The 17,789-nt window shown below is 46.1% G+C and overlaps 1 protein-coding gene across 2 annotated transcripts in view; it reads right to left on the bottom strand.

Moving 5' to 3' along the window:
• TARS1 (threonyl-tRNA synthetase 1) overlaps positions 1-15,617 on the bottom strand; it is a 74,867-nt gene extending 59,250 nt beyond the window's left edge. The window contains exons 1-2 of one of the 2 annotated variants that reach the window (XM_056545354.1): positions 15,398-15,617; positions 5,839-5,916 (exon numbers count right to left, since the gene is read on the bottom strand). In XM_056545354.1, the coding sequence (XP_056401329.1) occupies positions 5,839-5,916; positions 15,398-15,445 (126 nt within the window). In that variant the 5' untranslated portion in view covers positions 15,446-15,617. Of the gene's footprint in view, positions 1-5,838; positions 5,917-8,338; positions 8,467-15,397 lie in introns of those variants that run through there. The other variant, XM_056545345.1, reaches the window with a different exon arrangement.
• Between the last annotated feature and the right edge of the window lie 2,172 nt (positions 15,618-17,789).

The following is a 17,789-nucleotide window of genomic DNA, read 5'->3' as shown; positions in this document are numbered from 1 at the left end:
ATTTGATGTACATGGTCAGGATTAGGTGCTGAGTGATTTTTTTTTTTAAACATTTTTTTGTTGGATCTGACGGGTACCCTTTAAATATGGCGGGGAGAATTTTTTTTGCCTCTTTTCTCGCAGCTTAATAAACAAAAAGATTTTTTTGCCAAAAATAAGACACTTATAGGACATCCCCCCACCCTGTTCTATGATGTCTGACAGTGCAGACAAGTAACGTCGTGACCTATCGAATCCTAAGAAGGTGCCAACGATATCTAGTAGATGCTTTATCCCAAACATCCCTGTGGAGAGATCGGGGTTGGGTAGGGGAAGAGTTGCTTCTCATCATGCTGGATTGATAAAGTGGACCATTTATTAGGCATGCAGAGGGTTAAACTGCAAGGATCGGACTGAAATCCGACGCTGGCCGTTGCAGACAGGTGTCGGCTGTAAGATACGACCGGCACCTACCGCATATGGAGCAGATCAGCTCCTGAGCCCACTCTATACATAATGACCGCCGAGCTCTGTAAAAAAGGGCATATCGGGAGCCATTAAAGGGGTACTCCGGTGGATTTTTTTTTTTTTTTTATCAACTGGTGCCAGAAAGTTAAGCAGATTTGTAAATTACTTCTATTAAAAAATCTTAACCCTTCCAGTACTTATTAACTGCTGAATTCTACAGAGGAAATTCTTTTCTTTTTGGAACACAGAGCTCTCTGCTGACATCATGAGCACAGTGTTCTCTGCTGACATCTCTGTCCATTTTAGGAACTGTCCACAGCAGCATATGTTTTCTATGGGGATTTTCTCCTACGCTGGACAGTTCCTAAAATGGACAGAGATGTCAGCAGAGAGCACTGTGCTCATGATGTCAGCAGAGAGCTCTGTGTTCAAAAAAGAAAATAATTTCCTCTGTAGTATTCAGCAGCTAATAAGTACTGGAAGGTTTAAGATTTTTTTTTAAATAGAAGTAATTTACAAATCTTTTTAACTTACTCGCACCAGTTCATTTAAAAAAAAAAAAAAAAAAAGTTTTCCACTGGAGTACCCCTTTAAGAAGGTAAAAAGGTATTGGTGTACTCCATTAAATTCCTTTAAACTATCCTCAGAATAGGGCAGCATTTTTAAAGTGGTGTGCCTTCAGCTGTGGCAAAACTACAACTCCCAGCATGCCCAGACAGCCTTTGGCTGTCTGGACATGCTGGAAGTTGTAGTTTTGCAACAGCTGGAGGCACTCTGCTTGGGAAACACTGGTATAGGGGATAAGTGTCTGATTGTGGGGGGGCGTCCGACCTTTGGGAGCCTCACAATCTCCAGAATTGGGCTCATCTCTCCCTGTGCATAAAGCAGGGGGTCGGTGTGCGCGCCATGCACTCTACACTGCCAGAGTGCTATAAAGTGATATCTCAGGTTCCCATAGACAGTGCATGGAGCAGGGGCGACACGACGCTTCATTCACAGATTAAATGTGGAGGGACCCATCTTAAAGGGGTTATCAACCATAAGGGGATTTTAGTAAGTACCTGGCAGACAGTAATGGACATGCTTAGGAAGGATCTGCACTTGTCTTAGAGCTAAATGGCTATGTTGTGAGATTACCATAACACTGTGGCTAGCTTTTTAAACTGGCTATTTCCTGTTCGTTCCCCCAAACTACAAGTCCCATGACTCCTTGTTTGTAAGTGTGAGGTCACTTTTCTCCCTCCCACTCATCAGCCACCCCACCCATTGAAACACACATGTGCTTCCTTTCATGCAATAGACCAGTGTTTGCTAACCAGGGAGCCTCCAGCTGTTGCAAAACTACAATTCACTGCAGAATGATCTCCCTCTCACCCATTGGTCACTCCACCCATTGAAGAACAGACATGCTCCCTGTCTGTAATGCAATATCTCGGGCTGCACTGCAATCTGGGAAAACCTGTGACGACACTAATTTTGTATGGTGTTAAAAATAAACATTGGGACAAAAATCACTGAAAAATTGCGAGATCACCATGAAACACAGGTACAGACACTATATTATGAACTACAATAACTTTAGAGCCCCTGTAGCATAGCCAAATAAAAAAAATCCTGGAATACCCCTTAAAGGGGTACTCCGGTGGAAAACATTTTTTTTTTATCAACTGGTGCCAAAAAGTTAAACAGATTTGTAAATTACTTCTATAAAAAAATCTTAATCCTTCCAGTATTTACTAGCTGCTGAATACTACAGAGGAAATGCTCTCTGCTTACACCTCTGTCCATTTCAGGAACTGTCCAGAGCAGCATATGTTTGCTATGGGGGTTTTCTCCTGGTCTGGACTGTTACTGACAAGGACAGAGGTGTCAGCAGAGAGCAGAGGACAGACAGAAAAATCCAAAAAGAAAAGAATTTCCTCTGTAGTATTCAGCAGTTAATAAGTACTGGAAGGATTAAGATTTTTTTTTAATAGAAGTAATTTACAAATCTGTTTAACTTTCTAGCACCAGTTGATTTAAAAAAATAAAAATAAATAAAAGTTTTCCACCAGAGTACCCCTTTAACCCCTTAAGGACCAGGCCATTTTATACCTTAAGGACCGGAGCGTTTTTTGCAATTCTGACCACTGTCACTTTAAACATTAATAACTCTGGAATGCTTTTAGTTATCATTCTGATTCCGAGATTGTTTTTTCGTGACATATTCTACTTTAACTTAGTGGTAAAATTTTATGGTAACTTGCATCCTTTCTTGGTGAAAAATCCCAAAATTTGATGAAAAAAATGAAAATTTTGCATTTTTCTAACTTTGAAGCTCTCTGCTTGTAAGGAAAATGGATATTCAAAATATTTTTTTTTTTGGGTTCACAAATACAATATGTCTACTTTATGTTTGCATCATAAAATTTATGAGTTTTTACTTTTGGAAGACACCAGAGGGCTTCAAAGTTCAGCAGCAATTTGGAAATTTTTCACAAAATTTTCAAACTCGCTATTTTTCATGGACCAGTTCAGGTTTGAAGTGGATTTGAAGGGTCTTCATATTAGAAATACCCCATAAATGACCCCATTATAAAAACTACACCCCCCAAAGTATTCAAAATGACATTCAATAAGTGTATTAACCCTTTAGGTGTTTCACAGGAATAGCAGAAAAGTGAAGGAGAAAATTCACAATCTTCCTTTTTTACACTCGCATGTTCTTGTAGACCCAATTTTTGAATTTTTGCAAGGGGTAAAAAGGAGAAAATTTTTACTTGTATTTGAAACCCAATTTCTCTCGAGTAAGCACATACCTCATATGTCTATGTTAATTGTTCGGCGGGCGCAGTAGAGGGCTCAGAAGGGAAGGAGCGTCAAATGGTTTTTGGGGGGCATGTCACCTTTAGGAAGCCCCTATGGTGCCAGAACCGCAAAAAAAAAACCACATGGCATACCATTTTGGAAACCAGACCCCTCGGGGAACGTAAAAAGGGGTAAAGTGAACCTTAATACCCTACAGGTGTTTCACGACTTTTGCATATGTTAAAAAAAAAAAATTTTTTTTACCTAAAATGCTTGGTTTCCCAAAATTTTTACATTTTTAAAAAGGGTAATAGCAGAAAATACCCCCCAAAATTTTAAGCCCAATTTCTCCCGATTCAGAAAACACCCCATATGGGGGTGAAAAGTGCTCTGCTGGCGCACTACAGGTCTCAGAAGAGAAGGAGTCACATTTGGCTTTTTTGAAAGCAAATTTTGCTCTGGGGGCATGCCGCATTTAGGAAGCCCCTATGGTGCCAGGACAGCAAAAAAAAAACACATGGCATACCATTTTGGAAACTAGACCCCTCGGGGAACATAACAAGGGGTAATGTGAACCTTAATACCCCACAGGTGATTCACAACTTTTGCATATGTAAAAAAAAAAAAAAATTTTACCTAAAATGTTGGTTTCCCACAAATTTTTGATTTTTAAAAAGGGTAATAGCAGAAAATACCCCCCATAATTTGTAACACAATTTCTCCCGAGTACGGCGATACCCCATATGTGACCCTAAACTGTTGCCTTGAAATACGACAGGGCTCCAAAGTGAGAGCGCCATGCGCATTTGAGGCCTAAATTAGGGATTGCATAGGGGTGGACATATGGGTATTCTACGCCAGTGATTCCCAAATAGGGTGCCTCCAGCTGTTGTAAAAGTCCCAGCATGCCTGGACAGTCAGTGGCTATCTGGTAATACTGGGAGTAGTTGTTTTGCAACAGCTGGAGGCTCCGTTTTGGAAACAGTGGCGTACCAGACGTTTTTCATTTTTATTGGGGAGGGGAGGGGGGCTGTGTAGGGGTATGTGTATATGTAGTGTTTTTTACTTTTTATTGTGTGTTAGTGTAGTGTAGTGTTTTTAGGGTACAGTCGCACGGGCGGGGGGTTCACAGTAGTTTCTCGCTGGCAATTTGAGCAGCGGCAGAAAATTTGCCTCAGCTCAAACTTGCAGCCGGATACTTACTGTAATCCTCCGCCCATGTGAGTCTATCCTGTACGTTCACATTGGGGGGGTTGAACATCCAGCTGTTGCAAAACTACAACTCCCAGCATGTACGGTCTATCAGTGCATGCTGGGAGTTGTAGTTTTGCAACAGCTGGAGGCACACTGGTTGTGAAACACTGAGTTTGGTAACAAACTCAGTGTTTTGCAACCAGTGTGCCTTCAGCTGTTGCAAAAGCTACAACCCCCAGCATGTACGGACAGCGGAAGGGCATGCTGGGTGTTGTAGTTATGCAACAGCCGGAGGCATACTACTTTGGCTGGGGATGCTGGGGATTGTAGTTATGCAACAGCTGGAGACACACTGGTTTGCTACTTAACTCAGTGTGCCTTCAGCTGTTGCAAAACTACAACTCTCAGCAGTCACCGACAGCCAACGGGCATGCTGGGAGTTGTAGTTATGCAACCAGCAGATGCACCACTACAACTCCCAGCATGCACTTAAGCTGTTTGTGCAAGCTGGGAGTTGTAGTTACACAACAGCTGAAGGTACACTTTTCCATAGAAAGAATGTGCCTCCAGCTGTTGCAAAACCATAAGTCCCAGCATGCCCATAAGTGCATGCTGGGAGTTGTGGTGGTCTGCCTCCTCCTGTTGCATAACTACAGCTCCCAGCATGCCCATATTGCATGCTGGGAGCTGTTGCTAAGCAACAGCAGGAGGCTGTAACTTACCTCCTGCTGCTGCTCCATCGAAGGCTGTCCCTCGCCGCCGCCGCCGCTCCTGGGGCCCCGATCCCAACATTAACGCCGGGGATCGGGGTCCCCAGCACCAGGGGTGCACGTCCCGCACCCGCTCACGTCCTCCGGAAGAGGGGCGGAGCGGGTGCGGGAGTGACACCCGCAGCAGGCGCCCTGATTGGTCGGCCGGTAATCCGGCCGACGAATTAGGGCGATCGTGAGGTGGCACCAGTGCCACCTCACTCCTGCTGGCTATGCCTGTTCGGGGCCGTCTCTGACGGCCCCGATCAGCCAGTAATTCCGGGTCACCGGGTCACTGGAGACCCGATTGACCCGGAATCGCCGCAGATCGCTGGACTGAATTGTCCAGCGATCTGCGGCCATCGCCGACATGGGGGGACATAATGACCCCCCTGGGCGATATGCCGCGATGCCTGCTGAACGATTTCAGCAGGCATCGGGCACCGGCTCCCCTCCGGCTAGCGGCAGGGGGCCGGGAAAGGACAGGACGTACTCCTACGTCCTCGGTCCTTAAGGACTCGGAAACGGGGGCGTAGGAGTACGTCCATTGTCCTTAAGGGGTTAATGAAGTTTCTGTGTTGTCATAACACATATGGAAATTGACTGTCAGGAAGGGACAACTCCATTAAAAAAAAAAACTCCTAAGACAGTGACTGCTTACTTCAGGCCGTCCGCCACCAGCTCCCTCCTTGCTCTTCTTCTTACCGCCCTCTTTTTGTTTACCGCCTTCCGAATTTGCCTGAAAAATACAAAACGATAATATGAAATGATAAGAAGCATAAAAATATAATTATACACATGATATAATGTCCTGAGACTGGAATAGGACGAGTAGAGAACAGCATGACGGGCTGAGGTGTTATCCCCTATCCTGACAACCAGCTTATAGGTGGGGGTCCCGCAGTCGGACCCCCATCGATCTCGACCTGCCCGATAAATGGAGCAGCACTGAGCATGCTCGGCCACTGCTCTACTCACTGGGGAAGATTTTTGAAAACCTGTCGAGATGAAACGTTGCTGTGTTGCCCATAGCAACCAATCAGATGGCTTCTTTCATTTTGCAGAGGCAGCGTGATCGCGGAGGGGAGATCCACTATAGAGGTAGCCGGAGGGCTTACCTCTGTTCCCTGCTGTCCCGTGGCTCTGTCATTGATAGAGCCTGGCTGGACTAGACTATCAATGGATCGCAGAGCACACAGATCAATGGAGTTCAATAGAACTCTTTTGATCTGTATGAGGAATCTAATGATTCCTCCTAACAGTCTAATAAAGTGTATATAAAAAAAAAATAAGTTTTAATAAAAGTTTAAAAGACCCACATTAACCCCTTCCATGTTAAAAGTTCAAATCACCCCCTTGTCCTATATAAAAACATTAACATGCGATTAAAAAGTCAGATCAATACCAAAATGGTACCGATACAAAAAACTGATTATGGCGCAAAAAATTAGCCCTCATGCAGCCTGGTATGTGGAAAAAAAAAAAAAAAGCTACAGGGGTCAAAAAATTGCAACTAAAAAAATTCGAAACAGTTCTGAATTTTTTTTTAATTAGTAAAACATTACAGAAACTGTACAAATCTGGTATTGCTGTAACCAGGCGCCTAAAGTATCAAAACAACATGTTATCTCAACCACAAGGTAAATGGCGTAGAAATTAGCAAAATTATCTTTTACTATTTCAATTTCACTTCACCGATATATGATATATATATATATTTTTTTTTTTTTTTTTTTTTTTATTTTATTTTTTTTTTTTTTTTGGGGGGTTCGGAGAATGTGTTATTGAAAAATAAAAAACAGGTATCATTATAGTAGGCAGTTATGGCTATTATAGGGCGTAGAGGAAAGAACGAGAGTGTAAAAGCGAAAATTGGCCCGGACAAGTGGATCGTCATGAGGGACAAGTAGATTTTGCTCCATTTTAGTCCCGTGGACTAGGGATCGACCGATATCGTTTTTTTAGGGCCGATACCGATAATCGGTGGAGGTTAGGGCCGATAGCCGATAACTTATACCGATATTCCGGTATAAGTTATCGGCTATTTATCCCCCCCACGACAGATCATTGCTTTAAAGTGGGCGCTTTAAATTAATGCACTGCAGTGGCTTTTGCGGTGCCATAGGCTGCCGCCGCTACCACCCGCTTCTCTCCCCCTACCTGTCAGGGTGGTCCGGGCCATCCTTCCTTCCTGTAGTGTCCGGCGGCATTCCGGGTGGAGGGTGAACCGGTCCGGGCTGTCCTTCTCCGGGAGTCATCTTCTCCACTCCGGGCAGGCTCCGGCCTAGTAACGCAGCATAGACGCCGCTGCGCAGTGACGCCCGTGCGCAGCGACGCACCTGACGTCACGGCATAGCGGCGTCTATGCAGCGTACTAGGCCGGAGCCTGCCCGGAGTGGAGAAGATGACCCCCGGAGAAGGACAGCCTGGACCGGTTCACCCTCCACCCGGAATGCCGCCGGACACTACAGGAAGGAAGGGTGGCCCGGACCACCCCCATTACGGGTAAGTTTAATTTTTTTTATTTACTCGGAGGGTGGGGGAGGGGCCCGACTGGTATAGCGGTATGGGCAAAAATCCATACCGGTATACCGCCCAGTACTACGGTGGGGGGTGCGACGCGGTGCGGCGGGTTGGGGGGGTGATCTCGGTGCGGTGGGTCGGGGAGGGGGTTGGGGCCGATACCGATACTGCCCAAAATCGTGATTATCGCCCGATAATATCGGCATGTAGTTTTTTTTTATTTTTATTACACTTCCACACCCCTGAAAACTACAACTCTCAGCATGCCCGGACTGCCGTTGGCTGTCCGGGCATGCTGGGAGTTGTAGTTTTGCAAGAGCTGGTGGCACCCGGGCTGGGAAACACTGGGCTAGGGGGGATAACTACAATATGTGAAACACTGAAACGGGCAAAGAGTCTTATCGCGAGTAGGTGGAAAAACAAAGAAAAAAAATAAAGAGAAAAGAAAAGCAAATAACAACCGTGACGGAGATCTGGAGGGCACATTGGGTGAAACAGCGAGCGACAGGAAGCGCAAACAATGACACAGGACGAATCAACACAGAGCCGGAAGTCTCTGACCGCGGCGACAAAAGTATATTAGAAAAATAGAAAATCCCATAGGCCGCAGAGACATAGCAAGAGTCTAAAGGGTTTACACTAGAAGCGCAAATCTCTCTTCGGCGCTGAGAGTTTGGTACACTGTATCGGCGCCGGTAAAATGTTTCACGGCACGGACTGGGTGCAGTTGTGGCAAACTCCCAGCTGTGGCAAGTCATAGGCTGGCAAGGATTGGTCTTGGTCTTTAGAATGGTGCAGAACTGAAACATAGGAGGGGAAAATTATCAAGACCTGTCCTGAGGAAACCCTGAGCAGTTGCCCATAGCAACCAAACAGATCGCTTCTTTCATTTTTCAGAGGCCTTTTCAAAAATGAAAGAAGCAAACTGATTGGTTGCTATGGGCAACTGGTTGACTTTTCCTCTGCACACGGTGTCATTTGTACTCCAACTTTAGAAAATCGATGCAAAAATGCAGAAGTCCAAAGTGTGAACTAGGGATCGTCCGATTATCGGTTTGGCCGATATTATCGGCCGATATTCACGATTTTGGACGGTATCGGTATCGGCAATTACTTTGCCGATAATCTGATAATGCCCCAACCCCCGCACCGCGCCGCACCCCCCACCGCACCACCCCGGCCAGAGATCGCCGTTGCCCCATTGCCTCCCCCATTCCCGGTTTTATAATTATCTGTTCCCGGGGGCCGGGGTCCTGGCTCCTGCAGTGTCATGTGTTACGCTGTGCGCTGCGCAATGACAAGTGACGTCCTCAATGCGACGTCACCGTCAGTGAGCACAGTGACAGCTCAGGAGGACGCCACCAGAGCCAGAAGTAGCGTGGACCCCGGGAACAGGTACCGTATATACGCGAGTATAAGCCGAGTATATACACCCCCCTCGGCTTATACTCGAGTGAACTCCCCCACCCGCAGTGGTCTTCAACCTACGGACCTCCAGAGGTTTCAAAACTACAACTCCCAGCAATCCCGGGCAGCCATCGGCTGTCCGGGCTTGCTGGGAGTTGTAGTTTTGAAATCTCCGGAGGTCCGCAGGTTGAAGACCACTGCGGCCTTCAACATCATCCAGCCCCCTCTCACCCCCCTTTAGTTCTGAGTACTCACCTCCGCTCGGCGCTGGTCCGGTCCTGCAGGACTGTCCGGTGAGGAGGTGGTCCGGTGGGATAGTGGTTCCGGGCTGCTATCTTCACCGGGGAGGCCTCTTCTAAGCGCTTCGGGCCCGGCCCCAGAATAGTCACGTTGCCTTGACAACGACGCAGAGGTACGTTCATTGCCAACGTACTTCTGCGTCATTGTCAAGGCAACGCCTCTATTCCGGGCCGGAAGCGCGGAGAAGAGGCGCCCCCGGTGAAGATAGCAGCCCGGAACCACTATCCCACCGGACCACCTCCTCACCGGACAGTCCTGCAGGACCGGACCAGCGCCGAGCGGAGGTGAGTACTCAGAACTAAAAGGGGGTGAGAGGGGGCTGGATGATGTTGAAGGCCGCAGTGGTCTTCAACCTGCGGACCTCCGGAGGTTTCAAAACTACAACTCCCAGCAAGCCCGGACAGCCGATGGCTGCCCAGGCTTGCTGGGAGTTGTAGTTTTGAAACCTCTGGAGGTCCGCAGGTTGAAGACCACTGAGGGCGGATGATGAGAAGAGGATGATGAAGGGGGGGTGGGATGATAAGGGGATGATGAAGGGGTGTGGGATGATGACAAGAGGATGATGAAGGGGGGGGTGGGATGATAAGGGGATGATGAAGGGGGGTGGGGATGATGACAGGGGGTGTGTGGGATGATTACAAGGGGATGATGAAGGGGGGTGGGGATGATGACAAGGGGATGATGAAGGGGGGTGGGGATGATGACAAGGGGATGATGACAAGGGGATGATGAAGGGGGGTGGGGATGATGACAAGGGGATGATGAAGGGGGGTGGGGATGATGACAAGGGGATGATGAAGGGGGGTGGGGATGATGACAAGGGGATGATGAAGGGGGGATGTGTGGGATGATGACAAGGGGATGTGTGGGATGATGACAAGGGGATGATGAAGGGGGGATGTGTGGGATGATGACAAGGGGATGATGAAGGGGGGATGTGTGGGATGATGACAAGGGGATGATGAAGGGGGGATGTGTGGGATGATGACAAGGGGATGATGAAGGGGGGATGTGTGGGATGATGACAAGGGGATGATGAAGGGGGGATGTGTGGGATGATGACAAGGGGATGATGAAGGGGGGATGTGTGGGATGATGACAAGGGGATGATGAAGGGGGGGATGTGTGGGATGATGACAAGGGGATGATGAAGGGGGGATGTGTGGGATGATGACAAGGGGATGATGAAGGGGGGATGTGTGGGATGATGACAAGGGGATGATGACAGGTGATGATGATGAGGGTCTGGATGATGACAGGCGGTGATGATGATGAGGATGTTAATGACGGGTCTGGATGATGACAGGGGGGGGATGATGTATTTCCCACCCTAGGCTTATACTCGAGTCAATAACTTTTCCTGGGATTTTGGGTTGAAATTAGGGGTCTCGGCTTATACTCGGGTCGGGTTATACTCGAGTATATACGGTAATTATAAAACCGGGAATGGGGGAGGCAATGGGGCAGCGGCGGTTTATGGCCGTGGCGATGTGGTGGGGGGGTGCAGTGCGGTGGAGGGTGCGGTCACGGTTGGGGTGATATGACTCAAGAGGACTCCAGGACAGGCAGGGGGAGAAAAGTGGGTGTCGGCGGCGGTCTCTGGCACCGCAAAAGCCGCTGCAGTTCATTGATTTAAAGTGCCCGCTTTAAATCAATGATCTGCAGTGGTGTCGCGGGGGGGATAGATAAATAGCCGATAACTTATACCGGAATATCGGTATAAGTTATCGGCTATCAGCCCTAACCTCCCCAGAGTATCGGTATCGGCCCTAAAAAAAAAATCGATATCGGTCGATCCCTAGCGTGAACACAATCAAAAAATTTCAAATCTTCACAAAACACCTCAATTGTGCCACATTCTCCTCATGGAAATATTTCTCTTAAAAACGCATGAAAACTGCACAGTGTGAACTGACCTCAACCCACTTATGAGGCTAAAGAGTTCATCTAGGGGTCCTCCAGCATCAGCAGCCTGATAAGATGACCAGCTGCAATGATCAAACGTCCCACCCAAAGCCAGAAGATTCATGAGAAATGTAGGCTGCATTACACAAAGTCAGAAGATTTATGAGAAATGTAGGCTGCATTACACAACCCACATCATTGTGCACTTGTAAACTAAAATAAAGCCTATCCCATGCCTGCAACATCAGCAAATAGAGGTAAGAAAAAAGGCATAGACAAGAAGCTCTAAATTGTTCACTAGTAATAGCTTATGCTGCACTATTGAAGCAAAAAAAAATATCCCCGAATACTTCTTTAGGGTAGGGTCACAGGTAGCACATTGAAGCCAACGGGTAGCAACATAATACGAAAGTGAAATTTCAGCTACAGGAAACCTTCTGCTGATGTTCTACATGTGAGCGTACTCTTAAAGGGGTACTCCGCCCCTAGACATCTTATTCCCTATCCAAAGGATAGGGGATAAGATATCTGATCACGGGGTCACGCCGCTGGAGACCCCCGTGATCTCCCTGCCCACTTATCAGGCTAATGAGTTCATCTAGGGGTTCTCCAGCATCAGCAGCCTGATAAGATGACCAGCTGCAATGATCAAACGCCCCACCCAAAGCCAGAAGATTAATGGGAAATGTAGGCTGAATTACACAACCCACATCATTGTGCAATAAAGCCTATCCCATGCCTGCCACATCAGCAAATAGAGGTAAGAAAAAAAGGCATAGACAAGAAGCTCTACATTGTTCACTAGTAAAAGCTTATGCTGCACTATAGAAAAACAAAAAAAATCCCCGAACACTTCTTTAGGGTAGGGTCACAGGTAGCGCATTGAAGCCAATGGGTAGCAAGATAATATGAAAGTGAAATTTCAGCTACAGGAAACCTTCTGCTGATGTGCTACATGTGAGCGTACTCTTAAAGGGGTGCTCCGCCCCTAGACATCTTATCCCCTGTCCAAAGGATAGGGGATAAGATGTCTGATCGTGGGGTCGCGCCGCTGGAGACCCCCGCGATCTCCCTGATGCACCTGGCGTTTGTTTAGAGCGTCGGGTGCAGCGCCAGAGGCTCATAACGTCATAGCCACGCCCCCTCAATGCAAGTGTATTGGAGGAGGCGTGACGGCAGTATGACCAAAAAAAGTGTATCACTGTATTTCTGTAACTTATGGCAGTTCCACGGTATATAATGGTATTTCTACCCCCCCCCCCCAAATCATGTGACCCGCTAGAGCTGTTCTGCTTCTCCCGGCCACAGCGATGTCCCGCCTCAGCCGGTGATAGGTTGAGCGCACGGTCATGTAAGAAGCCGGCTTACAGCGTACAGTACAGAGTTCCAATGCCGGTGGCCCGCAACAAAAAGGAGGACGAGGAGAGCAGGGTGACAGGTGATTAGCGCAGCGCTGGGCTGATAATTATTTGTGGGGGGGGGGGGGGGGGGGAGAAGCAGAACAGCACTCGTGGGTCACATATAATTAGTTCCCCGATGTAGGGACAGCGCTGCGCTGGGTTGATCATTCATTCCCGAGGGGGAGGGGCCCAACCAGTATTGCGGTATGGGAAAACTTCATATTGTGCAGGACAAAAATTTCGGTATTCGGTATGAACCGGTATACCGCCCAGCACTAAGTCACACCCCCTTCCATAGACTAGCATTGAGGGGGCGCGGCTGTGACCTCACGAGCCTCCGCATTGCCAGTCATCTGGCACAGAGAAAATTTCGCTCCGTGCACCGGATGTCTGGGATGCTTATCACCTATCCTTTATCTAGGGGCAGAGTACCCCTTTAAGGTGTATCTGTCAATTAAAAATAATAATAATAATTTTGACATGTCTCCACAGACATAGAGTTGAGAAAAAACAAGCTATGCCACTAGCTAGAACATGTCAAAAGTATATATATATATTTTTTTTTTATAGGTACACTTTAAAGGGGTACTCTAGCCCTAAACATCTTATCCCCTATCCAAAGGATAGAGCTGAAGATGTCTGATCGAGGGGGTCCAGGCAATGGGCCCCCCCGCGAACTCCGCTCCGTGCTAGATGACGGGCACCCACAACCTTCATGCTAGGGATCGACCGATTATCGGTTTGGTTGATATTATCGGCCCATATTCACGATTTTGGGCGTTATCGGTAATTACCTTACCCCTTTAAGCTCTGTACACCGAAGAGTTATGTAACTTTCTAATATACTTTTGGGAGAATTTATCATTTTCTGTGTACATCAAGGGGGGGGGGGGGGTTAATAAATGCAACCCTGCTACTTTTTTGGCTATAATTTGGATCATTTGTGCAAAACAAATTTGCGTTATTTTCAAATAGACACATTTGGCAAGAAAAAAAAAATAAAAGGAAATACTTACCACATCTGCCCTGCCTTAAAAAAAGTGCCATCCTACAGCAAGTTGTGAGAGGATTTTTCTTTTGTGCGAAATTATTGTGTCTGTGTGCCTTAAAGGGGTACTCCGCCCCTAGACATCTTATCTCCTATCCAAAGGATAGGGGATAAGATGTCTGATCGCCGGGGGTCCTGCCGCTGGGGACCCCCGGGATCTCGGGTGCAGCACCCCACTATCATTACAGCACAGAGCAAACTCGCTCTTTGCGTAATGACCGGCGATACAGGGGCCGGAGCATGGTGACGTCACGGCCCGCCCCCACAATAGAAGTCTATGGGAGGGGGCGTGGCGGCCGTGTTGTAACGATGCTCCGGCCACTGCATCACCCATCATTACGCAAAGAGCGAGTTTGCTCTGTGTAGTAATGACAGAGGGGTGCTGCAGCAGAGATCCCGGGGGTCCCCAGCGATCAGACATCTTATCCCATATCCTTTGGATAGGGGATAAGATGTCTACGGGCGGAGTACCCCTTTAATGATAATTTTTTTGTAAATAAGCCAAAACACAGCAAAGAGAAGAAAAAAGGCAGGTGGAATGACTGCACACAGCCACACAATGATTGCCTGGGTGTACACCATGTGACTTCCCCCATATTTATCAAAGAGGGGTGCATGTTACAAAGGGGCTAGCTGATCGGGAACACTGTGGCAAAATCACAGGGTCCTGATCAGCTCAGAGGAGGGGCAGAGGGTACCTACTTGCCTTCGTCCCATCCGATCAGTGCTCCAGTAGTGCAGGCAGCCTCAGTAGCCTGCACTAATGGAGCGCCAATAACACTGATCAGTGCTCCACATTCTACGGGACCCCAATATAAATTGGGTATCGTAATCGTAAGGACCGATCCTGGCTCTTTAAAGGAGAACTCCACTGGAACTGGTGCCAGAAAGGTAAACAGACTTGTAAATTACTTCTATTAAAAAAATCTTAATCCTTCCAGTACTTATCAGCTGCTGTATTCGCCACAGGAAGTTGTGTAGTTCTTTCCAGTCTGACCACAGTGCTCTCTGCTGACACTTCTGTCCATATCAGGAACTGTCCAGAGTAGGATTGGTTTGTATGGGGATTTTCTCCTGTTCCTGACATGGACAGAAGTGTCAGCAGAGAGCACTGTGGTCAGACAGAAAAGAAATCCATAAAGAAAAGAACTTCCCCTGTAGTAGACAGCAGCTGATAAGTACTGGAAGGATTCAGATTTTTAAATAGAAGTTAACTACAAATTTGTTTAACTTTCTGGCACCAGTTGATTTTTTTTTTAAAAGTGGATGGTGAGGACAACGTTGGCCACAGCATCCAAGTTTCCCAACCAGGGTGCCTCCAGCTGTTGCAAAACTACAACTCCCAGCATGCCCGGACAGCCATTGGCTGTCCGGGCATGCTGGGAGTTGTAGTTTCACAACAGCTATAGGCACAGTGGCTGGGAGACACTGATGTAAAGAGGGAAGCAACGCAAATCTTCTCGCTCTGCACCATTGAGCTAAATTTAAAGGGCGTCTCCACTAACTTCTACCCCCTCACGCTGTGATCACCCCCACATCTATACAGGACCTCGTGTTCCCCTACAGCACAGCCATCACACACGTGCTCCTCTCTACCCAATCACCAGCCTCCAATTTTTTTTTTTCCCCCCTTTTACCTGATTGAGGTTCAGATTCTCCATTTTGGCCGCCACGTTCTCCGACATCCCTGTCACTACTACCCGGTTCACTGGAGCAGCTGATGCAACCGGCAAAAACCTGGCAAGACAACCTAACCCGGACGAGCCAACCAGAGACGGGCCACGCCCACAAACACAGGAGGCTTGCCCGTAGCGAACCAATGAGAGATCAGCAGCGCTAGTAAAGGTTGGTTGCAGAACTCCATGGCTGTGTCCGGGGTTTCACATTCGGCAGACTTACGCTGACGATGTGTATGCGCATGACGTCACCAGTCATGTGATCGGGGCGTAAATAAATAATAATAAAAAAATAAAAAACGCTATTTCCAGTAATAGGAAGATATTTATGAGAACTTGTGCCCGACAGCAACCAATCAGATTTCAGCTTTCATTTAAAAAATAAAAAAAAAAGGCCTTATGAAGAAGGAAAGCTGGAATCTGATCCTCTGCACTAGTTTTTATACAGAAATGTAATTATTTTTCCCCCTATAAGTACTCAGGGTATTTTCATTTTTTCACTTTCGTTTTTTCCTCCTCACCTTCTAAAATCATAATGCTTTCAGTTTTTTCGCCTACAGACCCATATGAGGGCTTGTTTTTTGCACCACCAATTTTACTTTGTAATGACATCAATTATTTCACCACAAAATCTACGGCAAAAAAAAACCAAAAGTTTCTGTTTTTACGTAGTGCAATTTTTGGTAAAAATTACAACTTATCATTATTCTGTAGGTCCATACGATTAACCCCTTAAGGACCAAGCCCATTTTCACCTCAAGGACCAGGCCAATTTCATTTTTGCATTTTCGTTTTTTCCTCATCGCCTTCTAAAATCCGTATCTCTTTCATATTTCCATCTACAGACTCATATAAGGGCTTGTTTTTTTGCCTGACCAATTGTACTTTGTAATGAAATCTCTAATTTTACCATAAAATGTACGGCGAACCCAAAAAAATATTTTTTTTAGGGAAGAAATTTAAATGAAAACTACAATTTTGCACATTTTGGAGGGTTTCGTTTTCACACTGTACAATTTACGGTAAAAATGACGTGTGTTCTTTTTTCTGTGGGTCAATACGATTAAAATGATACCCATGGCTAGATACTTTTATATTTTTGTACCGCTTAAAAAAAAAAATTTAAATCTTTTTGTACAAAATCAGTAATCTAAAATCACCCTAATTTGACCACCTATAACTTTTTCATTTTTCCGTATATAGGGCGGAATGAGGGTTAATTTTTTACGCCGTCACCTGAACTTTTTATCGATACCACATTTGCATATATAAAACTTATATAATTTTCTATTAATATTTAATGTGACAAAAAAGCTGCATTTTTGGACTTTTTAAATTTTTTTTACATTTACGCCGTTCACCGTACGGTATCATTAACATTATATTTTGATAGTTCGGAGATTTACGCACATGGCAATACCAAATATGTTTATTAAAAAAATGTTTACGCTTTTTGGGGGTAAAATGGGAAAAACTGACAATTTTTATTGAGGGGAGGGGATTTCTCCCTTTTTTTTACTTTTTTTAAAAACATTTTTCAACTTTCTTTTTTTACACTTTTTATGTCCCCATAGGGGACTATTTATAGCAATCATTTGATTGCTAATACTGTGCAGTGCTATGTATAGGACACAGCACTGATCAGTATTATTGGCTATCTTCTGCTCTGGTCTGCTCGATCTCAGACCAGAGCAGGAGACACCGGGAGACGGACGGAGGAAGGAGAGGGGACCTCCGTCTGCTGCGTGCGATCCGTTCATCTATTTTATTATGCGCATTGCCGCAGATGCCGTGATCTGTACAGATCACGGCATCTGAGGGGTTAATGGCGGACATACGCTGCTGATAGCAACTGGAACCTGCCGCTCCGATGCTCGCGGTCATACACAGGACGTAAATGTACGTCCTGGTGCGGGAAGTCCCGCCAAACCAGGACGTAGATTTATGTCCATGGTCGTTAAGGGGTTAAAATGATACCCAACTTATATAGATTTGATTTTGTTTTACTTCTGTTAAAAAAGGATACATTTTTGCATGAAAATTTGTATGTTTAAAATCATCCTCCTCTGACCCCTATAACTTTTTTATTGTTCCGTACACGGGGATGTGTGATGGCTCATTTTTTGCGCCTTAATCTCTAGTTTTGAAGGGACTTTTTGGTCGCTTTAAAAACATTTTTTTAGGGTGTACAAAGTCACCAAACACATGCAATTTTGGACTTTGGTATTTTTTTTACTTATACGCCATTGATCGTGCGGTTTAATTAACATTTACCCACGTGTCAATATCACACATGTTTATATTTATTTATATATATATATATATATTTTTAACCCCTTAAGGACCACGGGCG

This window comes from Hyla sarda, chromosome 1 (assembly GCF_029499605.1).
Source record: "Hyla sarda isolate aHylSar1 chromosome 1, aHylSar1.hap1, whole genome shotgun sequence".
In the NCBI taxonomy this organism is placed as follows: domain Eukaryota; kingdom Metazoa; phylum Chordata; class Amphibia; order Anura; family Hylidae; genus Hyla; species Hyla sarda.
The sequence above is the reverse complement of the archived record's forward strand: the minus strand, read 5'-3'. Positions and strand labels throughout refer to the sequence as shown.